This window comes from Onychomys torridus, chromosome 18, assembly GCF_903995425.1.
Source record: "Onychomys torridus chromosome 18, mOncTor1.1, whole genome shotgun sequence".
NCBI lineage: Eukaryota > Metazoa > Chordata > Mammalia > Rodentia > Cricetidae > Onychomys > Onychomys torridus.
In genome coordinates, this window is record NC_050460.1 from 32,718,681 (window position 1) to 32,742,098 (window position 23,418).

Below are 23,418 nucleotides of genomic sequence, written 5' to 3' on the forward strand. Positions count from 1 at the left end.
GACATATTTCAGATAGATAGGTAATCTTCAAATACTTCAAAGACCTACAGAATATGGCATTTAAAATACTTTTAAAATTTAGACTTTCTGGACAGTGAGACATGTCTGCTCCTGGCAGCACCGATTTACTTCAGAGAGGAGGATGGGCATTAAAGACACTTCATATGGAATTTATCTTCACCTTGACAAAAATAGCCATTTGGGCAAGAAACTGTTCTTGCCTGGACTGCTTGATCAACTGGACATGCAGGACCCATAGAAAGGTGACCACTAAACTTTGTTTGACAAAATGGTCCTTCAGGTTCCTGCTTCGCAGAGGAAACTGCCAGACATTCTACAGGACACTGAAAAAAGTGACCGAGAGACTCTAGCCCTGTGGGCTAAAGACAGATGCCCCAACTTTACAAAGGAACATTAGGTGACTGTCCAGGCTGCCAGCTGTCTCTGTCTACTCTTGCAAGACTCCTGAAAAATGCTTACATCCTTCTCCCGGTTTTCAGGTAATATTATATCCTTCTGAGGTCTTTGATGTGGTTAAAGACTAGATAGTTATAATTTCCTCAGTTATGATACAAGATAAGTTAGATATAAAACCTTAGACTCACAAATATAAGATAGATAGGATATCTTCTTTAATATTGTAACTGTAATTCTTGCTTGATAATTGTTATCTGTAATTTTACTATATAAAAGTTAACCTTCCTTTTTTAACAAAAAAGAAAAGGGGAAGTGCTGTGGATATCGCTCTGTACAAATAAAATGCTGATTGGCCAGTGGCCAGGCAGGAAGTATAGGTGGGACAAGAGAGAATTCTGGGAAGTAAAAGGCTGGGGAGAGACACCGCCAGCCGCCGCCATGAGAAGCAACATGTAAAGACACTGGTAAGCCACACGCCATGTGGCAAAGTATAGACTAACAGAAATGGGTTAATTTAAGATAGAAAAGGTAGATAACAAGCAGCCTGCCATGGCCATACAGTTTATAAGCAATATAAGTTTCTGTGTGCTTTCTTAGTTGGGTCTGAGCGACTGTGGGACTGGCGGGTAAGAGAGATTTGTCCTGACTGTGGGCCAGACAGGAAAACTCTAACTACATCCAACAACCAAACAGAAGCTGGTAAAATCTTTCAGTTAACTCCATGACTTAAAAAGAAACACTGTAAACCTACTGAACAGCAAGCATATTTACAGGTCCAGAAATTTGTAGAAATGTAAACATTTATTGTTAAATTCATACATTATAAAATTACATTCAAAGTTTAAAAAAAAAAGGGGGGGGGAAAACAAGCCCAGTATTTGCTTGCTTTGGTTTGAATGTGTCCCCAAAGGTTCATTCAGGAGTTGAATCTTGGTCCCTAGTAGAGCAGTGTTAAGAGGGGAGGAGACCTCTGAGGTGGCTGGCTCTGCCTTACAAGCCTGTTCCATCTTGTTGCATTCTGCTATGTGGGATGCAGAAAGAAGATCCTCCCCAGATGCCAAAGCCTAAACCTCTATTCTTTATACATTGTCCAGTGTATGGTATTCAGCTATAGCAACAGAAAATGGGCTGAAACCACCCAGCGGAAATGTATGGTTAGGTTATTACACGTCAGATTTTTTTTGTGTGCTTGTTATGGAAAATGTCCACGGTTGTCTCATGACACGGTCTCAGATCTAAGTCACAATATCCAAGGGAAAAACGACCCTATGAAGAAAAGAAGAACACCGTTAAAAATGACACACACAGAAAGCCAAGCGTGATGTTCCGTCTACAGTGCCAGCCACTCTGGAGGCTAAGAGACCAGAGTTCATCAAAACAAACAAGAAAACAGTGCTCACCGTTAATCAGGAAATCACATCCTTGAAGGGAAAGGAGGAAGGATGGGTCTCGGGGAGAGGGGATGTGGGAGGAGCGACTGGCAGGAGAGGAGGGAGGGGAAATCAGTCAGGATGTAACATGTAAGAAAAGAATACAAACAAACGAACAAAATCACATCCTACCTGTGGTTTCTTAAAATAATCAAGTCCTCTTCCAATTTTAAACATCCATCCATTGTTGAACCTATGAAATCAGTGTATAGCATTACATTCAAGACATCTGAATTAGTTTTTAAAAGCCAGAGGTGGTTAAGGATCATTAAGATTTCCCCCTAAACAAAAGCATGAGCTGAATCACACCTGGGGTGAGTCCCAAGCTCAGTCTATAAGGAAAACAAAAACAGCATTAAACACCATCAGCTAACCTGACTGGCTGAGAAAGAACTTAACCATTAAATGGAAAGCTACTTTTGACTTCAGCTTGCTCAGGCTCTTCCTGTCTGCTAACAAGAGACATCCAGAAAGAGTGTGGTGGCGTTCAAAGGTGCCTGTTTGTCAACTTGACTACATCTGTAATTAACTAAAACCCAAATGGTTGTGCACACCTCTGAGGGATTTGTTTTTCTTTAATTAAACTGTTTGAGCCGAGTGGTGGTAACGCACTCCTTTGATACCATTTCTCCAGAGGCAGAGGCAGGTGAATCTCTGTGAGTTCAAGGCCAGCCTGGTCTACAAAGTGAGTTCTAGGACAAGATCCAAAAAAGTTACACAGAGAAACCCTGTCTTGAACCCACCCCCCCAAAAAAACCATATTTGAAGTGGGAGCCAGGAGTGGTGGCACATGATCTACCTTTAATTTGGGCTACACCTTTGGTGGCAGCCTATATAAGGACATGGAAGAAGGAAGCTTGCTCTCTCTCTCTCTCTCTCTCTCTCTTTCTCTCTCTCTCTTTCTCTCTCTCTCTCACTAGCAAGTCCATTCCTTCACTGACGTTAGAGTCTACTTTTTCAGGACTCTGGTGTATACTGAAGACCAGCTGAGACATCCAGCCTCATGGACTGAACAACTACTGGGTTCTCGGACCTTCCATTGGTAGATAGCCATTGTTGGACTAACTAGACCACAGCCTGTAAGCCTCTCTAAAAAATCCTCTTTTGTGTGTGTGTGTGTGTGTGTGTGTGTGTGTGTGTCCGTCCATTCTTTAACTTATGTTCCTCTAAAGAAGCCTGACTAACACAGTGTCACTATTCAGAGATGGGGATGGGGATCCCAAAGGCAGCCCAGCCCCTGACTTCCACTTCAACAATGGAGCACTGCCATCCATTTTGCATATTTAGCTTCTGATTAACTTTGTATTAAAAACAAGGATCTCTTTGCTGTATCATCTGAAAAGCACTATGCTAAAGGGAAGGAAGGATATTAGTGTGATCCCTAAGAAGCTGTATATACGTTTCCTGATTAACAGCACACTACCAGAACATACCACCAAAGCCACAGTAGATGATAAATGGTAATTTCAGTAGGAAACTAATTACCTCCTACCACAATAACACTGGCTATGGTCTGCACAAAAGAACTCCTTCCCATATGACACAGAACCCATACATATTATTTGACTAGGATTACCTAAACTCACTCTACAGAGGTAAGCCAAGGTCCAAAGTGCAAAGTTATTAAGTCTGAGATTGATTTTAAAGTTTTAATATTTAAATATGTGTATATAATTACATTACACTGGAATTTTTAAAGCATGTCTGAGCTATTAAAAAATAAAATATTACACACTAACCTAATTTCTCGGTCATGTATAGATGAAGAATAGTTTACTTCCAACAGCACGCCATGACTCCTGAGGGATTGCTTTATTTCTTCCAGGCCACTACTTTGCTGCACATTCCCAAGCCCCTATTGGTGGCATAAAACATAGTTTACTGCCTCAGTTATTAACAACTTAAATTATCCATGAGCTAGACAATGAATACCACAGAGTGATTAAACTGAAAGGATTCTACGTTAATTTCAAAGAAGCAACTAAACAATGGGTAATTATTTTCTTTTTACATATTGTTTTTATATAAACAATTGTTTTCCTCATGTGAATACCACACAACTCCCTCCTGCCTCAGCCTCCCTGTTGCTAGGAGCGCAGGCATGGGGCACCACGCTCAGCATCCTTAAATGTATTTTAGTAATGATATTCAGTCATCCCGCCTACTTCTTAGACTAATTTTAGAAATTGTAATTATTTGGATGCACGCATACTTAAGACAAAATCAAAAGGGACACAGTGACAATCTAATCCCAGGTGAGGGACAGAACTGTCACTGGTGCAGACTGCATGATCGCTGACACCCGAGACCAAACCAACAAACAGCTGAATACAAGGTCAACACTCTCAAATCAATAGCCTTTCTCTTAAGATACGCTCTGCTTGGTACTACATGGTCAATTAGTCCCAAGGAAATACATCTAGCTGAAGTACTGGACGAGGTAACTTGTAACTGAACACGGTTAAGTCAAGATAGAATGAGGTTTTTCAGATACCTACATCCACAGAGGTGAGAAGGTGAATAGTTCTTACTTTACATGGCTTCTTAATCAGCATCTCACAAAACCGAAGGAAGTTATACAGCTGAAAGGTATCAGGATGGATTAGCACTAACTTGTACAGTTTTCCCTCTGTGTCCAGCAAGAATCGATTCTAGGACACATTCCCCAAGCCAGATACTGTCCATAGATACTTCCATTATTTTATTTTATTTTTTAAGATTTATTTATTTATTATGTATACAGTGTTCTGCCTACATGTATGCCTGCAGGCCAGAAGAGGGCACCAGATCTCATTACAGATGGTTGTGAGTCACCATGCAGTTGCTGGGAATTTTGAACTCAGGACCTCTGGAAGAGCAGCCAGTGCTCTTAACCTCTGAGCCACCTCTCCAGCACACCCATCTGTTATTTTAAATGATGCTCTATCAGCCCAGAACCTACACACACCCTCCAAAGAACTTTAAATCATCTCTAGACTACTTACGCTATCCAACACAATGTAATCACTGTGCATTATTGTTGTACTGACATGTCTGTATATGTTTAGTACAGATAGGATTTTTAATAGTATTTTTGATCCTCCATCACATCCATGGATAGGAAACCCATAACCACAGACAGCTGACAGTACAATTAAAGTTACATCTCATTATATTTTAGTACATGCCACTTACCTGATGAGTTTGTCTGATATAAGGGTCTTCGATCCAAACTTCCATAACTGTCTCATGAAGGTACTCTTTAAAAAGTGACTCGTAACTGAAACCAGTTGCATTCTCTTCTATTTTAATCTGCTTGTGATATTTTCCATCTACAAAACACAAGCTACCGTGATATGACCAGTGACCACTTTCTTAAAAATCACATCTTTATTCCTTTGTGTGGGGGTGGGCATGCAAGTGGGAGCAAGCATGCCATGAAGAATGAGTAGAGGTCAGAACACAACTGGGAGTTGGCTCTCTCCTTCTACTACGTGGTCCATCTCCCGGGATTGAACTCAGGTCCTTAGGTTTGTTGGCAAGTGGTTTTACCCGTTGAACCACCTCACTAGTGCCTGTGAACACTTTCTTTTTACCCAGCTGATCGGTTGCACACAGTGATTAATCCGGACACATTACAATCTTTTCAACTCATTTACTCGGTAGCTATCACGTGCCTACTCTATGTCACGCACCTGCAAAATGTTTCTTACACATAGGGAAAGAAGACAAAATACTATTCCAAAAGAGACCCCCGCCTTCACAGAGGATAGGCAAAGGGGGCCATCCAGATGTTTCCTTTTTAAAAATTAAAAAAAAATTGTTTTATGTGTATGAATGTCTTTCCTGACTCTATGCATTTGCACCACATACATGCAGAGTCCTCGGAGGTCAGAAATAGAGCCTTAGATTCCCCAGAAGTTAAGAATGTTTGTGAGCTGCCATACTGGTGCTGGGAACTGAACCTGAGGGTGCTCTGCAAGAGCAGTCAGTGCTCTGCTGCGCCATCTCTCAGCCCACAAGAGGTTACTTGAAAATGGTTCCTTCGCTGTCTCCGACAGGCTGGGAAATGTATACCAGAGAGGACTGACTGCACCCAGGTGTCGCCAAGACCCTGTCACAGTGGGCAGAACACGAGATGTACTCAGCTGACTTGCCACTTCCTGTCTTGCAACCTCATGGCTCAAGCGAGCGTTAATTACCTAACGGGGCCATGGAGTTCAGATGCCATTCATAGCACCTTAGGAGTGCTTCTGTAAGGCTTTGTTTTGAGACACATAGCCCAGGCTGGCCACAAACCCCTTATGTAGCTGAGGGTGACCCTTGTAGTGGATAGCCCTCCCAGCATTGGCTTGGAAGTTCCAACCCCCATTGAGGCTTCGGTAATGGTCACGCCCACAAGGCAGGGGTGGAGGAGGAAGCGGAAGACCCAAGATAGAGAGGAGGGCTCTCGCCCTTGGGTCAGGGACGCTGGACAAAGGAGGTAGACTGAGCGGAGTTCTCCAGAGAACAACGCCAGACTGCACCATAACTTTGCCAGACCCTGCAACCTATCCCTTCATTTGTGAGTTACCCCACAAAATAAACCTCCCTTTTAATTACGTGGAGTGGCCTTAAAAATTTCACCAATATCTGGTGCCCAATGTGGGGCATGAACCCATGACCCTGAGATTAAGAGTCTCATGCTCTACCGACTGAGCCTATCTAAGATAATTTGTATATTGACACAAATACAGAACTATGTTTGTTATATTGTACACATATTTTTACTCTTATTTGAAATATTTGTATATTGATACAAATGTAAATTTATATCTGTCATACTGTATGTATGTTCTACTTCTGTTTAAGGTATTCTGTATACTGATATGTATTTAGGTTTATTATCATATTGCATATTGCACTATACATTCCTACCTCTGTTAAAGATATTTTGTGTATTGTCACAATTTAAAGTCATTGTCCTTTTACTGTACATTTACAGACTGTTTACCTTATTTATAGGAAGCCTTAGTCCTTAGGTTGTTTAGGTAGATAAGACTTATAGATTTATTGTCACCTATGCTTGTCATCTCTATAATTATGTTACTTAGGTTATCCAGATTTATAAATACATAGGTCAGATGGACAGGTAATCTTCAAACACTTCATGGACCTAGAGAATATGGCATTTAAATAACTTAGAATTCTGTTGACATGAGACACAGTTGCTCCTGGCAGCACCAATTTGATCCCGAGAGAATGTTGGGCTTCTAAGACATTTCCATTTGGAAGTTTGTCTTCTTGACACAAAATGGCCTGCTGGGCAAAGAACTGCCCTTGCCTCAACTGCTGACAGTACAAATGCTGTCCTTTCTGGACAAGCGGGACACAAGGAAAGCGACCACTATACTTTGCCAAGACAGGGTAAGATGGTCTTTCAGAATTCCTGCTTCTGGAAATGGTCTGTCAGATACTCTAGGCCTGTAGCCAAATTGAATGCACCAATGATGCTGAGAAACATTAGGTGACTGTCCAGGCTGCCAGCTGTCTCTGTCTACTCTTGCAAGACTCCCGAAAGTTGCTTGTGTCCTTCTCCCATTTCTCAGGTATTATTATACTCCTTCTCGGGTCTTTGATGAGGTTGAAGATTAGCAGTTATAGTTATAACTTAGTATATATACATATATAATATCTTAGATAGACTATATTAAGTATTAGACTCAGGTTCTTTAGGATAGGACACCTTTTGGAATGATCTTTGTAACATGCCACCTACCCATGCTCTAGACTTCCCTGGGTTTCACTATGTACTTTTTGATTGATATTGTTTGCACTTATTGTAATTCCAACTTATCTAGGTCATTATCCCTCATTACTCCTGGACAATATTTGATAACCATCTCTTTGTATATAGTCTTGTATTAGGTTAGAACTTTCTTATTTAGACAAAAGGGGGAGATGTAGTGGATAGCCATCCCAGCATTGGCCTGGAAGTTCCAGCCCCCATTGAGGCTTCAGTAATGGTCATGCCCACAAGGCGGGGCGGAGGAGGAAGTGGAAGACCCAAGATAGAGAGGAGGGCTCTCGCCCTTGGGTCAAGGACCTGGACGCAGGAGGTAAACTGCGCAGAGTTCTCCAGAGAACAACGCCAGACTGCGCCATACCTTTGCCAGACCCTACAACCTATCCCTTCATTTGTAAGTTACCCCACAAAATAAACCTCCCTTTTAACTACGTGGAGTGGCCTTAATAATTTCACCAATAGACCCTGAATGCCTTCTCCTTTTGCCTCTACCTCTCAAGTGCTGGGACCACAGGTGTGCACCATCATAGCCTCGCCGTATTCTTTTTCCTGGTTTTAAGGCTTTTTGTTAGTTCACTTGTTTGTCTGCTTGCTTTTGGTGCTGCAGATTGAATGCAGGGCTTTGCACATGCTAAGCATGCTACAATATGGCTCCATGTGTGCTCGGTGTGCCTTCCAGAATCCCTGAATGAGCAAAAGCATAAGTGCAAAGTCAGAAAGCTAAATTCAAAACGTGAAGCGTCTCCTGCATTCTGGAGACAGACGAAGATGGATATTCAGGAGTTCAAGGCCAGCCTGGTCTACATAGAGAGTTCCAGGCCAGCCACAGCTACATAGGAAGACCCCCATCAGAAGAAAAACAAAAACAAAAATAAAAAACAGCAATAACAAAAACCCAAAACAAAAACAAACAAACAAAAACAAAAAATGTAAAGGTTTTTTGAGTAATCAAAAAAAAAAATCTGGATTATAAAACAAATACTTCCATAGAGATAACACTACAAACCATGCATCAGTTTTTAAGACAAACTAGTCACATAGGCTAATTTAACTATTCACTCAACCCACCACAACCTGGGTATAATTAGTACAGAACCCTAGGAAGAAGTGGGGAGAGAGTTGTAGAAAGGACAGAAGGAGAAGAGATGGGGGGGGGGGCTGAGCTTTTAAGGGCACCAGCATCTTGCTATAAAAACACCAGTGTGCTTCAGGTGAGGTGGCCACAACCACTTACACAGATGCTCATGAGCTGGGAACTATAAGATCCAGAGGAGTACCTACCTCACCTCTTAATCATCAGGAATATGTAACTTGTGAAATACTTTGGTTCACACCGTGAGAAGCCCCTGGAGTTTCTTTAGCTACTCTAATGATTTTCATCTTTTCATAAAAGAAAATACAAACATAGGATCCATGTTCAGTATTCTTCTGAATATTCAATATTCTTCTTAAATTCAGTTCCACCCATATGCTTCATAGTGATCTGCAAATGCCCTAAAAATGGCCAAGTTTTTGTCAGGTAGTCAAAGAATGTCTGAATCCCCAGGTCCCAAACTGACAACCAGACACTGTTAAGAAAACCTTCTGTATAAGGGGAAAGGAAACAGCAAATCTGTTAAGCTCCCAGGCACAAGTGGCCCAGACCACACCATGCTCCAACAAGCAGGAGCTTTGAACCCAGGGACTCAAGTTGCACTCTGCCTCTGAAGCCCAACCCCAGACATGTTCTCAAAAATTGACTTTTACCTTCTTTTTCTTGGTCTAAGTATTTCTTTATGTTTTCTGCTCTATCCATGTAGTTGGAGATTCTTGTTCTGAGAACACTTTTCTTACTGGAATCTTTGGTGCCTACAAATTGAAAAAAAGAACAGGGATTTTGTCCAGATTCCCACCAATTCCCTACCATTTCGCAATGTGCTCAAAGTCAGTGGGCTAGAGTGTCCTTCTACAGTTCTTCTGAACAAATTAATGTCTTATCTCTCCTCTTGGATAGTATTTAAGTGTACTTCCTCCCTCAAAGGTTCATGAATGGGAAGCTTAGTCCAGTGTAACAATGTTACGAAGGAGTGGAGCCTCCAAGTAGCAGAGCCTAGTGGGAGGTCACTGGGGTAGGGCCCTTGCAAGGGATTAATACAGTTCTCCTATGAAGGTGCTATTTTGCTTGTGCGCTAACCTGGAGATCAAGGTGGCAGAGCTAGCCACTAGCTAACCATAAAGGCCAGGTAGTGGTAGCACACACCTTTAATCCCAGCACTTGTGAGGAGGAAACAGTAAGTGATATGGCTGGGTGGAGAGAGGAAGTAATAAGGTGGGGCAGAGGCAGAAGTGGCGGGGTGGGGGTGGGGGGCTTTCAAGCTGAGCTGTTGGCGAGGTAGGAGGTGGCTGTGTCTTGCTCCTTTGTCTCTCTGATCTTTCTGCATTTACCCCAATATTTGGCTCCGGGTTTTTATTACTAAGACCAATTAGGATTCGTGCTACTTCTTATAATGTCAGTTATTTCCCACAAACAGTTGTTAGAGAAGAGCAGGGGGGGAGAGGGGACCAGCAAGATGTTTCAGCAGGTAAAGGTACTTGCCACTAAGTCTGAAATTCTGAATTCCATCCCTGGGACCCAAATGGTGGTGAGAAATGACTGCCAAATTGTTCTCTCACCTCCAGATGTACTTTGTGGCATTTCAGAGCAGGTACATACACACACATGCTCATAAACATAAAAAAGAAAAGAAAAAAAAAAAGACCAAGACAAGCCCTTCCCCGCTCTGGCTTCTGGGCTTGAAGGGTGACAATGAGTTCTATCTTCCATGCCTCCTACCACTATGACGTCCCCGGCCTGTTAGACTGCTGCATGCTTCCAAGCACTACTTAACAGCTCACCAAACACTGAACACTCAATTGCATTTCTTGCATAAAGTTCCAAAGTACTTCCACAACCCTCCCTAAGACAATATGGTCAGGTCTGTCACAGCAATGTCCACTATCCTGGTACCAACTTGTCTTAGGGTTTCTACTGTTGACCTTGTATACATCCTAGTTCACAAATGAGTCTGTCAGATACGCTAAGCCTATAGGCTGAAGATGATGCCCCCACACTGTGGAGAAACCTCAGGTGACTGTCCAGGCAGCTGGCTGTTTCTGTCAACTCACATTTTTTTTTCTTTTTATTAAAATAGAAATGGGGAAATATAGTGATATTTTATTTGTACTGAAATGTGATTTTATTTGTATATTAATAAAGTTGCCTTGGGGTCAGAGCAAGCCATAGCAGAAGCTGGGTGGTGGTAGTGCCCGCCTTTAATCCCAGCACTTGGGAGGCAGAGCTAGGCAGGATCTCTGTGTGTTCAATGATACAGCCAGCATGGCGACACACGCCTTTAATCTCAATACCAACCATAGAAGACCTGGAGGTATGTACAGACAGGTAATGACAAGGAGGTCATGTGGCTGGGTTTACAACCAATGAGAAGACAGAACAGAAAGTCTATATAAAAGACGGGACATAGAAGTAGCTCTCTAGCGGAGAGGAAAGACAGAGCAGGAGTGAAGGGTAAGGTTTTCAGCTCTCAGCTATTGCTCTGACCTCTTGGCAACTTTGTTAATATACAAATAAAATCAAATTTCAGAACAAATAAAATATCACTATAGGGGGTGAGCTACTGCTATTGTTTTATTAAGTAGACATGATGCATCTGTCAAACCGTCTTCTACATGATTATGGTTATAGCCATAGAACAGTGCTGTTATCACCATGGTCAGAGAAGCCTCTTCTTTCAGACTGCAGAGACTGGTAACTGGTCAAAGCACACAGAACAAATGGCTGTTGAATGCCAGTCATAAATGAGGCATCTATTACCCTCACCCCCAGGCTCAGGGAACACCTCAGAAGAAAGAGCAGAAGGAATAAGGGCCAGAGGAAAGGGAGGAGTGGTGTGGACTCAAGATTCTCCAGCATGACTTATCTGTTGCACTCTAACTCATAGCAACTATAATTCCCTGCACAGGATCACCACAAAATTGGGCTCTTAACACTGTCATGAAAGGGGAAAGAGGTTCAAGCCCCCATCGTGTGTGTGTGTGTGTGTGTGTGTGTGTGTGTGTGTGTGTGTGTGTGTGTGTTTATAAATTGTTAATGGGAAGGAGAGACCGTTTATTCAGTGGTGTAGTCACCGGTAAGGTGTACATATAGTAATAAACAACTTCCACCCTATGAAATTCACTGGGTCATAGTGGGGGCGGGGGCGGGAAGGAGCGACAGAGATAGTTACAGAAAGGAGAAAAATCCTGTCGCAAACTGACGACAACAAAAAAATAAAACTCACTCAAACGCAAGACCTAGCAAGGCTTATGTCTCATATTCGGTTCTGTCGCTTACGTTTCAGAATAGTGATCTATGCTCCTTCATGATAACATCAGTCTATTACAAAGGCCACCACCTCCGTGGTCCCTCAGAATATCAGACTACATCTCCTGAATTTGAATGCTTCCTGGTAGTTAGGAAGTTTCGTTTTACTTAAGTTTCACTCTGTCCCGGACAGAGCGGAAACCGAAACTAGCTCACCTTTCAGAACCTGCAGGAGCATGTCAATCCCCTCCTGGTAACACACCAGAGCCTGCTGGTACCTGGACTCCGCATCCAGCTCCACTGCCCGCTTTAGCACCGCCACCGCAGCGGTGCTGTCGGCATCCTGCCCCAGGCTGGACTTAGCCATCACAGCCAGAACTCCTGAGCTCTGCCAGGTCTTCCCAGGGTTGGTCTCGTCCCCAGAAAGCGCACACGTGACATCACTGCGCCTGCGCTGTCTTCTAGGATGCTTTGTGAATGGGAGTCATTGGGCCGGAACGAAAATACCATTCACGGAACCAAAGAACTGTTCGCACTGTGATGGCAACGGCGTGGTGTGAGTGTCGCGCTTACCTCCGTCCCGCCCCTTCCGGTCGCAGGGACGTTCGGACTGGACGGAGCGGTCGCGGCTGAGTGGGACGCGGGAGCTAGAGGCCTTGCGTGTTTTCACGTGGGCTCTCTGCAGATGCCGACTTCCTTTCCCGTTCCGAGTTGGAGGTCCCAGCGACGTAAATAGGTCTGTTCCCAGGATTCGTTTCTTGGACTTCTGAAAGCGGCCGACTTGTCACTTTATCTGGGGTTGCTGCGTCGCGCGTCTCTCTGAGTGTCTCACTATTGTAGCTCTAGGTCTGAGCCATCCAAGCCTGTCTGCTTGCGAATGTCTGTAGCTTTTCAGTGCCTCTGGTTTATAACTCTGGGACGCTCATTGAGCATCAGTGGGAAAAAAAAAAACATTTAAAGAAGGCAAAACTTAATTTTAAGTTATTGCGACTTAGAATGCAGTTTTTAGAGTTGCTGTTTACTAAAGACTGATTTTGCAAGCTGCTGATCGTCACCTAACCTGGCTCCTTCTCTTTTGGCTGAGAGGCCGTTATGACGGCTGCCTACTACTTTTAGGCCCAGGGAATTCAGGGAAGAAAGACAGTTGTTGATTTCAGAGATCTCGGTTGATTGCACGGGGAATTCTACGTTCTACATTTTCAGGAATGTTCACTCACCATTATAGATATATAACTTCTCTCTTTAGAAAGAAAAAACATAAAAAATACAAAAAAAAACCTAACAGCTTAAGAGCTGGTGTTGTAGTTTGGGAGTAAAAACCATTTACATTCAAAGTCATTGTAAAAAGCAAAACAAAAAACCCAACAAAACAAAAACTCAAACAAAACTATGAGACGTTGGGGGTGAGGGAGAAGAAAAATGATTTTGTTAACCTTCAGATTTTTCTATATATACATGTATATTCACATATTAGAAAATAGAATTAGGTTATACATCTCATGTGCTAAATGAATTTTGTTCCAATTTGTTTTTCTGTGTGTGGTGTTTTGCCTTTCATATATGTGCATGCAATGTTCAGGAAGACCAGAATATTGCCAGAGCCCCTGGAACTAGAGTTACAAACATTTATAAGCTGCCATGTGGACACTGGGAATCAAACTTGGATCCTCTGGAAGAGCAGCCAGTGCTCTTAACTGCTGAGCCATTGTCTCTCCAGCCCCATTTTTCTGGTTTTTGCAGCTGTTACGGAGGAAAGCTGTTGTACAATGGATGGCAGTATAATTGCTTCAAAGTCCACAAGTTACATGCCTAATAATAGTAACCTCTACTTTATTGAGACATAAAATTTTGAAGCTGGAGATGCAGCTCAGAGCACTTGTTTTCTATATGTGCAAGGCTGTAGGTTTGGTTCCCAGTACCCACCCCACCACCAACAACAACAAAAGTGGTTAGTTTTGATGGTGACACCTGCTTATATCTGTACATTAAACTTCAGCAGAAAATCTTGAGTGCAGATGCTGCATTGAGAGACACACATCCAAAACAAAATATAAAGTCCTTGTCATCTGACTCTGCCCTAGGTTTTGAATGGAGACAGCTGCTAACTGGTAAACTAGCAAGTTACAATAGAGCACAGTATTCAGGTAAGATAGGGGACTGAGAGTGTTAGACAAATGTTGGACAGTTTGGTGAAGGTAGACCTCACTCAGTAGAATATAATGGTGAAACTGTGAGTGTCATCCAGGTAGACCTTGTTGCTAAGATAAGGTTTGAGCCAAAAATTGAAAAAGAAAGGCATGTCAGGGTCATTACAGACAGTCAGAGGGAAGAAGCACTCTCGCTTGGCTGGTTCCAGGTCATGCAGAAAGCCAGCTAGTCTGACAAAGCAAGAAAGTAATAGGAGATGAAGGAGAATATGGGGGAAGATGGGTGGAGGTTGGCAGTGATATGCTGTGCCTTGCTATGTGAGAGTAAGGTGGATTTTCATCTTGGTAGTGTGGAGAGGCACTGGAGGCAGTACTAATTCTTGAGTCCAGGAACTCATGCATGCCTACCAAACATTCTACCCCTGAAACATTCCTAGTCCCAGCTTTTTTTTAAAAAAATTATAACTGCTTGGCCATTAGCTTAGGCTTATTACTGACTAGCTCTTACACTTAAATTAACCCATAATTCTTATCTATGTTTAGCCATGTGGTGTGGTACCTTTTCTCAGTTCTGCCTTATCATCTTGCTTCCTTTGTGTCTGGCTGGTGACTCCTGACTCCCCTACTCCCAGCTTCTTTGCTGAAGCTAATGCAGGGTTCCTATACCTTCTGTGCTGTTTCCTCTTTTAACGTCAAATATTAGTATAGGGTGGTCATTACAACTGCTGAACCAAATTGATACATTATTAATATTATTTGCTCTATTCAGACAGGGTTTGTTTTTTTTTTTTTTAGTTTTGCCCAGTGCCCTTTTATATTTCAGGATCCCACCCATATGCCAATGTGGGTGGTATACACTATGAATAAACATTGTAACTCTTAGGTTCCTCTTGGCCAGTTTCTCAGTCTCTAGTCATCTCTAGATGATCTTGACAGTTTTGAGATGTGAGGTATTTGAGAATGTACTAGTGAAGTTGTGGTGGTATTGTGTTCCTCGAAATATTTTGCACGATAATAAACTTATCAGGGGTCAGAGAACAGGACGGCCACAATATTAAACATATAGGTTAGGCAGTGGCAGCACATGCCTTTCTTCCCAGCACTCGGGAGTCAGAGCCAGGCAGATCTCTGTGAGTTCAAGGTCACATTGGGAACAGCCAGGCATGATGACACACGCCTTTAATCTCAGGGAGTGATGGCAGATAGCAGAAAGGTATATAAGGCATGAGGGCCAGGAACTAGAAGCATTTGACTGGTTAAGCATTCAGGCTTTGGAGCAGCAGTTCAGCTGAGATTCATTTTGGATGAGGACTCAGAGGCTTCCAGTCTGAGGAAATAAGAACTTTTAAGATTCCTGCTACGTGAAGTGTTTTCCACAGCGTGGAAAGTTAGGGTCACTATTGCCATGGTGAAACACCATGAACAAAAAATGCAAGTTGAGGAGGAAAGGGCTTATTTGGCTTATGCTTTCATAGTCCACCATTGAAGGAAGTCAGGACAGGAACAAAAATAAGCAGGGCTTATTTCAAGTTAACATAAAACTAGCCAGCACACACAGTGACCCTCAGTTAGGGTGGCTTTTCTCTTAAGTGGGGCTATGTATGGACTTTGGGGTGGAAGACATGTCATTACATGTCCTTGTGTCAAGTGTATCGACATTTTTTGTTTTGTGATAGTTTTCTATTATGTAGCTCTGGCTGGAATTCTGTCGGCTTCTACCACTGTTGGTGTCACGTGTCCCTGATCACCTGGTGGAGGTAGTGTCTGTCTGTTTTCTATAAAGGTGATTTTCTCCTTTTCTATAGTGTATTCCTTAGGAGCATGCTACTCATCATAGCAGCCATTGAAGTGATGAATAGTTTTCTCTGCCTCCCTGAGGGAAAGTAGACCCATAAAAAAACAGAATTCTTGTACAGGGAGCTCTGCTTCTCTTTCCAGTTAATTTACCTATGTATATAAGTGTGGACTTTCCCACATTTCTTTTCTTTTCTTTTTTTTTTTGTTCCAGTTACAGGCTGATACTTTGTCATGTATTTGTTAAATCACTTGGGCCATTGGGAGTTCTTTCAGTTGTGTCTGTCCCTTTAATACATTCCATGGGTTTGCATTTCTGATGCTGTGGGATGCAGCAGACAGACTGTCAGTTTTTTCTTGAAACCTAGCTGAAAAGTTAAGTGGCACTAAATGAGTTGGACTTGCAGATGATACTTAACTTGGAAGAAATGTGAGAAAGTAGTTTGGCATTTGATTAATTTAGCTGCTGAGCAGTTTTTCTGAGCTCCAGCTCTCCTTGGGTGACATCTTGGACTTCAGCTGTTACTTAGTTTGCAGAAGAGGATTACAGAACTTGGGAGCGAGAATCTGGTTGGGAAGTAGTTCAGCATTTACCCTATTTGGGGTCTAGAGCTACTAGTTCTGATGTTATATAGAATAGATCATTTGTAAGGTAGGTACTGTCTTCCTTAGAAGGAAGCCCAAGGCATGTGTACAGTTCACAGGTCTCATCTGTCTGTTCCTGGTTTGCTTTAGGCTGCACCTGTTTCATGCCTGTCTGAATAAGTAGGACTCTTTGAGGTTACAGAAACAATGCAGAAGAATCATTTTTTAAAATGTAATTAGGCAAAAAAAAAAGTGTGTGTGTATGCATTTGTGTGTATGCATAGTGGTGCACAATATGCATGCATTTGTGTGCACATGTATATGGAGGCCAGAGATGTATTCCTTGGACATTCTCCATCTTATTTTTAAGAGAGGGTCTCACAACCTGGAACTTTCCGATTTGGGTAGGCTGGCTGGCGGCATGCTCCAGGAATGTCTGTACTCCAGCTCTGGGACTACAGACACGGGTCACCATACCTAGCTTTTCCATAGTCCTAGTTATTTGAACTCAAGTCCTCAAGCTTGCACAAAACGTACTTAACAACTGGGCCATCTTTTCAGCCCTAGACGCTCATCTTTTTTGTAATAGAAAAGTGTTAATGATCTAGTGAAAATGCACTGGACTGCTAGCTAGGAGAATTGGGTCGGAGCTCATGTGCTTTTCGTATTTTTTTTTTTTTTTTTTTCTGTTTTGCTTGTTTGAAACTAGATCTTGCTGTGTAATCCAGAATGGCCTGGAACTCAAGAGTCTTCTTGCCCCCAGGCTCCCCAAGTGTAGGATTATAGGCATGTGTCACCAGTGTCCATCTGTAATACTCTCTTAATGGCTAGATACCCTTGGGTAAATGATAACTTTCTGGAAATGATTTTCCTCATACGTTAAATAAGAGGGTACTTGATTTGATTCTAAGAGGTGGAATTCTTTCAGTCCTGTCTAGTTTCGTATTTTCTGTGATTTCTTTGACAAAGAAAAATGACCAACTATTTTTTTATACTCACTGTGAAGAGTTTCAGGTGATAGAAACTCCCGTTTCCCAGTTTTATGGAATGGAAGTAGACTCTAAATTCACTAAATGGAATTAGGATTGCTTAGTGTGTAATGACTCCCTATGATTCCCCCTACAGAAGGGGGAAATCTGTCCATTTGTAATGTATCTGACCCGCAATCTGTTTCCTACTTCTCAGCTTCTAAAGAATCACTACACTGATGGCTGGCATTTTGCACTCAGTGTTTCAGAGGCCTCCAGGTGGACTGCAGGTAAGTTTTCTGTGTTTCTCATAGAGCTCAGGCTGACTTCAAACTCTCTGTGTAACTGAGGATAACCTTGAGCTTCTGCCTGCCTCTACTTCCCAAGTGCCCAATTTCATGCAGTACTGAGGATTGAACCCAGAGCTTGTACATGCTGGGCAAGCCCTCTGCCAAGTGAGCTACCTCCTTAGCCTAAAAGTGGTTTTCCCCCTCTCTTTTTGATTATAGAACACACAGCAAGTTAGTCTTTTTTAAAGCTCCTTTTGATATAAATTAATTGGTTTTGCTTTGTTTTATTTATCTTATGGTGCCAGAAATCAAGCTCAGAGCTTAATGAACACTGGGCAAATGCTCTGGCTGAGCTACACCCTGGCCCTTACTTACTTCTGTTTTATATGCTATTTTTCCCTAAATATTTTCAACCACAAGACATCTTTTACTGTAGATCAAGCCAATAAAAAGGCTACTGCTGATTCCTCTCTTTTAATGTTAAAGTTTTAGGGGAAACCCTTCAATTATGACAAGAATACATTTTCTTTTTTTTTTTTCTTTTTCTTTTTTTTTTTCTTTTTCTTTTTTTTTTGAGCTGAGGATCAAACCCAGGGCCTTGCGCTTGCTAGGCAAGCGCTCTACCACTGAGCTAAATCCCCAACCCAAGAATACATTTTCAATCACAGAAAGTCAGATAGACATAGAAAAAGCAGAAGATAATCTCCTAAAGATAAGAAATGTAGCCAGGCAGTGGTGGCACATGCTTTTAGTCCTAGCACTTGAGAGGCAGAGGCAGGAGGATCTCTGAATTTGAGGCCAGCCTGGTCTACAGAGTGAGTTCCAGGACAGGCTCCAAAGCTACACAGAGAAACCTGTCTTGAACCCCGCCCCCCCCCCAAAAAAAAAGAAGAAAAGAAAGGAAGAAATGTGTTAGCATTTTCATGTATTTCCTCCTAGTGTCTAGAGAGTGTGGTGGAGTGACTAACATATACATGGAAGCAGACTGGGTGCAGACAGCTCCTGACTGTAGGGAAGAGAATGTCCGCTACTTCAGGTTAGCTTATGAGTTCAGTAGGATTATTAGGTACTTTGGAAACTGATCCTCTGGGAGGATGTGTATTTCAAATCTTGAAGTTGTAAGCAACAGCAGCCCAGTATTGCTGACATCTAAAGAGCAGGTTTCCCCTTTCTTACCCCGTCTGGACTTCCTCTCTAGTTGTTGGTGTCTGCTCTGTAGCTCAGGGAAGGCTAGAAGAGAGTGACCGTGAAAGGCTGTGATGAATCCCTGTTTCCAGCTGCAAGAGTAAGATAGGATTGGGCAGCAGAGACCAGAGGTAGGACTGGGTCTGCTGGGGTTGTTAGGGCTAGGAAGAACTCTCTGTGGGTTTGTATGGTGTTTCTGAGACAATGTCTGACCCTATAGGCTGGCCCCATCCTGAAGGAATGTTCCTACCTCAACCTGCCACCATCCCTGCCTCCTTTGGGATTTCTTTTACATGATTTTGTTGAGGGTAAATTATTACTGTCGAGCCTAAGAGTTGGTAAACTGGGTTGGGGATTTAGCTCATTGGTAGAGCGCTTACCTAGCAAGCACAAGGTCCTGGTTTCAGTCCTCAGCCCCAGAAAAAAACAAACAAACAAAAACAAAAAAAATACACACACACCCCAAAAAATAATAAACAAGGTAACTAGCACAACAGCCTTTAGCTGGGTGTGATGGTGCATACCTTTAATTATAGTACTTGGAAGGCAGAAACAGGAGGATCTCTGAGTTCAAGACCAGCCTAGTCTAGAGTGAGTTCTAGGACAGCCAGGGCTATACAGAGAAGCCCTGTCTTCAAAACACAAACAAACAAAAAGAGTTAGTGAGTCGTGACCTCCAGGGCAAATTTGAGGATCATCACTTATAAAAATTATTTCGAAGCAGGCCCTCCCGTTGGTTTGCATAGCACCCCTTACTGCAGTAGTGTTGAGTGCCTGTTACTGTACTGGCAGAGGCAGGTCTTGGCAGTAGAGACTCGGTAGCTCAGAGGTGGAAATATTTGCCTCTGGCCCCTTAGAGAAGGAAGTTACCAACTCTCGGACAGGAAGTCCGTGTGTGTGCTTTTACCTTGCCATCCCTTAGTGCTTAAATGAGATGGATCCATCCAGTGAGGGAGCCAAGTTAAATTAGCTATTTAATATAGATTACATTAGAGTACACATTTGTTACCTAAACACTGATAGATATGGATTTTCACACTACACAGAGTTCTAAATAAATAATATTTTCTGTTTCAGACTGTGAAAAAAGGTGTGGAATCTCTCATTGGTACAGATTGGATTCGTCACAAATTTACCAGATCAAGGATTCCAGATAAAGTAAGACCTGTTTCTTTTTAAAGAATATTTTTTTAAAGTACCTAACTTTATAAAATTGCACCTTTAAAAAAATGTATTACGTGTGTGTGTGTGTGTGTGTGTGTGTGTGTGTGTGTGTGTGTTGCATTGTAATCTGTTCCCTTGTGCACACATATGTGTGTGTACATGCCCTAACTTTGTGTTTGGAGGTCTAGAAGACAATTCTGTGAAGTCAGTTCTCTCCTACCATCATCTGGCTACTAGGGAGTAGAACTCAGGTCACCAGTTGTCAGGCATGGTAACGAGCACATTTACTCTCTCTGCCAGGTCACAGTCTCACTAGTGCTAGTTTCCTGTTAAGTTACACATGTGTATAGATGGAGTGTAGCATTTGAAGCACTTTGAAGTTTGGTGACTTTCTGCTCCTGGTCCCGCTGGCTTTCCTAGGAATGGGTTCTCATTACTTCCTAGTCTGTGTATTCCTGCTTATGGTTTTCCCTTTATGTATTGTGGGGTTTTTGTTTGTTTTTGTTTTTGTTTTTATTTGGTTTTTCGAGACAGGGTTTCTCTGTGTAGCCTTTGGAGCCTGTCCTGGATCTCATTCTGTAGCCCAAGCTGGCCTCAAACTCAAAGAGATCCGCCTCCCGAGTACTGGGATTAAAGGTGTGCACTACCACCGCCTGGCTATATATTGTGGTTTTTATCACCATTGTCCTGAGAAAACAATGAATCTTCCTATTGAGATAATTACTGTGTGACTTCCTGCGTGAACCATTACCGCTTGAGTCTGTGTTGTTTTTTGTTTTATTTCTTTTTTTGTTTTATTTTTTTAAGTTTAGATAACACTGACTAAGCCCTCCATTGATTTTTGTTTTGTTTTGTTTTCATTTTGTTTGGGATTTACTTGCCTTCTTGCTCTTTGATTAATTAAACTTTATTTTGTAAGACAGTTTAATTATACAGAAGAAAATGATCAGAAAATCATGCAGCTTCCTCTTTCCAATAGTTTCCCCTGATACTGAACATTGTGTTGATATAGAACAGTTATTAAAATGGACGGAACAAAGCAGGGATCGCTCATTATGCTATGTATCCTACGGATTTTGACAAATGTATCATATCATGTATTCACTGTTTCAGTGTCACACAGAAACCACGTGTGTTGCCCTAAATGTCACTTGTGTGCCACCTGTTAACTCCACCCATAATTTCTAATCCCTAGCAACCCGTGATCTTCTTACCCCTTTCCAGTTTTACCTTTCCCTGAATTTCACATAGTTCAAATCATATAGCCTGTACATAGATTTTTCCAAATCTTTTCATGTCTTAATCATTTATTTCTTCTTATGACTGGATAGCAGTCTGTGGTAAGGATTTATGTAATCTACTGACGGACATCCTGCTTGCTTCTGGTTTGGGGCAATAGTGAAGCTGTATAGGTACTTGTGTGCAGTTGGAGTGGCTGTTAGTTTTTGAGGTATTGGGTAGTATTTGGGAGCACAATTACACAGTAAAGACCATTTAGCCTTAGCCTTATGTTTTTCCCTCTACTGTATATTAATTTTATTTTTAGTTTAATGTATTTATGTGTGTAAGTGCTCTGGTTGCCTGTATATGTGTGTACCATGTGAGTGCCTGGTGCCTGTGGAGGTCAGCAGACAGCAGCAGATCCTGGGAACCAGAGTTATGGATGGCTGTGAGCACCATGTAGGTGCTAGGGACTGAACCCTGGTTGTCTGCAAAAGCAACAATTGCTCTAACTGCTGAGCCACCTCTCCAGCACAACCCCTTAATTTTTTTTTTTAATTTATTATGTATTCAGTGTTCTGCCTGCATGTTTGCCTGAAGGCCAGAAGAGGGCACCAGGTCTCATTATAGATAGTTGTGAGCCACTATGTGGTTGTTGGGAATTGAACTCAGGACCTCTGGAAGATGGCTCTTAACCTCTGAGCCATCTCTCCAGCCCCCTTAATTGTTTTGGTGTGATAAAATGTATAGGACAGAATTTACTGCTTAGCCCTCAGTTTCTGATTCTGAGTCTTCAGCTCTGGGGAGACTTGTTTCTACTGACTGCACTGGTCGAGAGCCCGTTCTAAAAACCCGAAGCCTGCGGTGCTCCTCATTCACCCCCAGACAGGGTTTCTCTGTGTAGCCCAGGCTGGCCTTGAACTCACAGAGATCTGCCTGCTTCTGCCTCCTGAGTGCTGGGATTCAAGGTGTGTGCCACCACTGCCCAACTGGTATTTTTCTTGAAATATGTAATTCTTAAATTTTATCTGAACTACTCAGACTGAGGTTGAGGATTACATAAAGATTAGGGATGGGATCATTATGTAATTTTGTTTCTATGTTGGTGTGTGTTCATTTTTTAAAAGAGAAGGAATGGGCCATATATAAAAGCTGTAAGTTGGAGAGTTACCATTTATAATTCTCCCCTTCTAGGTGTTTCAGCCTACACCTGAAGATCATGAAAAATACGGTGGGGACCCCCAGCACCCTCATAAACTGCACATTGTTACAAGAATAAAAAGTACAAAAAGGCGTCCATACTGGGAAAAAGATACGATCAAGATGCTTGGACTTCAGAAGGTATGCGGTGATTCTGATAGTCACATCAGTTTCCATGTTCTTCAGTGTCAGACTTTTAAACCCACGCAACATGTGTTTGTTATTTCTTATGTTTAATGTGTTACTTAGCATGACCTACTTACAAGTTAATTTAGAAAGGATGTGCCTTCAATTTAATGTTTTCCTGAAATGGTACCACTGCCTTTTAAATTGATCTGTGATATTGCTCCTCTTGTTCATAGGCACATACCCCTCAAATTCACAAGAACATCCCCTCGGTGAATGCAAAGTTGAAAGTGGTTAAACACTTGATACGCATCCAGCCCCTGAAGCTGCCACAAGGACTTCCCACAGAAGAGACCATGTCTCACACTTGCCTCAAGAGCACCGGGGAGCTGGTAGTACAGTGGCATCTGAAGCCTGTGGAGCAGGAAGCAAAGTCCTGATGCTGCACAGCTGAGATTACAAATCGCAGTTAATGAGGAAATGGTTCTCATTAAAGTGTATTCCAATCCAGTCATTTCCACTGACGAAAGCTGCTGTGATTCTTTCTCGAGATAAAGACTTGGTTAAATTCTCTCCCTTTGTCCCTAAGACTTTTACTCCATGGTGGGCAAGAATGGCATTGTCTGAACATCTAACTTTAGGCCCTTAACACTTTAACAGTTGTGTTATCTCTTTGTAGAAACTGCTTTATTCTTTAATTGCTTTCTCATTGAATTCTACAAACGTTGTGAGTGGCTGTGTTGTAGTCAGTCCTGTGTTTCTGTAAGGAAGCACCCAAAGCTTACCAG

General features: G+C 42.2%; 2 protein-coding genes across 4 annotated transcripts; one reads left to right on the top strand and one right to left on the bottom strand.

Annotated features, from left to right (window-relative positions):
• Nucleotides 1-1,258: 1,258 nt before the first annotated feature.
• Mitd1 (microtubule interacting and trafficking domain containing 1) lies at nt 1,259-12,454 on the bottom strand. Of its 3 annotated transcripts, none has more exons than XM_036168381.1 (7): nt 12,167-12,454; nt 9,358-9,459; nt 5,022-5,158; nt 4,379-4,429; nt 3,587-3,702; nt 1,980-2,040; nt 1,259-1,683 (listed from the first exon to the last, which is right to left on the bottom strand). In XM_036168381.1, exons 1-7 carry the CDS (start codon nt 12,315-12,317, stop codon nt 1,588-1,590), a joined length of 714 nt encoding a protein of 237 aa, XP_036024274.1. In that variant the 5' UTR covers nt 12,318-12,454; the 3' UTR covers nt 1,259-1,587. The 3 variants fall into 3 exon arrangements, with proteins under 3 accessions (XP_036024274.1, XP_036024273.1, XP_036024275.1); XM_036168380.1 differs by having other exon boundaries at nt 4,346-4,429; nt 12,167-12,453; XM_036168382.1 differs by lacking the exon at nt 4,379-4,429.
• A 60-nt stretch (nt 12,455-12,514) lies between these two features.
• Mrpl30 (mitochondrial ribosomal protein L30) lies at nt 12,515-23,203 on the top strand. The gene is made up of 5 exons (XM_036168383.1): nt 12,515-12,686; nt 17,662-17,734; nt 19,997-20,077; nt 22,499-22,645; nt 22,867-23,203. Exons 2-5 carry the CDS (start codon nt 17,684-17,686, stop codon nt 23,068-23,070), a joined length of 483 nt encoding a protein of 160 aa, XP_036024276.1. The 5' UTR covers nt 12,515-12,686; nt 17,662-17,683; the 3' UTR covers nt 23,071-23,203.
• The last annotated feature ends 215 nt before the right edge of the window (nt 23,204-23,418 follow it).

What these genes read in the sequence shown, in the direction of transcription:
- Mrpl30 (XM_036168383.1), top strand. Translation starts at nt 17,684, where the DNA reads ATGGCTGGCATTTTGCACTCAGTGTTTCAGAGGCCTCCAGGTGGACTG. An exon ending in GATCAAGGATTCCAGATAAA is followed by an intron (nt 20,078 to 22,498) that starts GTAAGACCTGTT and finishes CTCCCCTTCTAG; the next exon opens with GTGTTTCAGCCTACACCTGA. An exon ending in AGATGCTTGGACTTCAGAAG is followed by an intron (nt 22,646 to 22,866) that starts GTATGCGGTGAT and finishes TCTTGTTCATAG; the next exon opens with GCACATACCCCTCAAATTCA.
- Mitd1 (XM_036168380.1), bottom strand. Translation starts at nt 12,317, where the DNA reads ATGGCTAAGTCCAGCCTGGGGCAGGATGCCGACAGCACCGCTGCGGTG. An exon ending in CTTAGACCAAGAAAAAGAAG is followed by an intron (nt 5,159 to 9,357) that starts GTAAAAGTCAAT and finishes TGTGTTTTGTAG; the next exon opens with ATGGAAAATATCACAAGCAG. An exon ending in ATACATGACCGAGAAATTAG is followed by an intron (nt 2,041 to 3,586) that starts GTTAGTGTGTAA and finishes CTGATTTCATAG; the next exon opens with GTTCAACAATGGATGGATGT.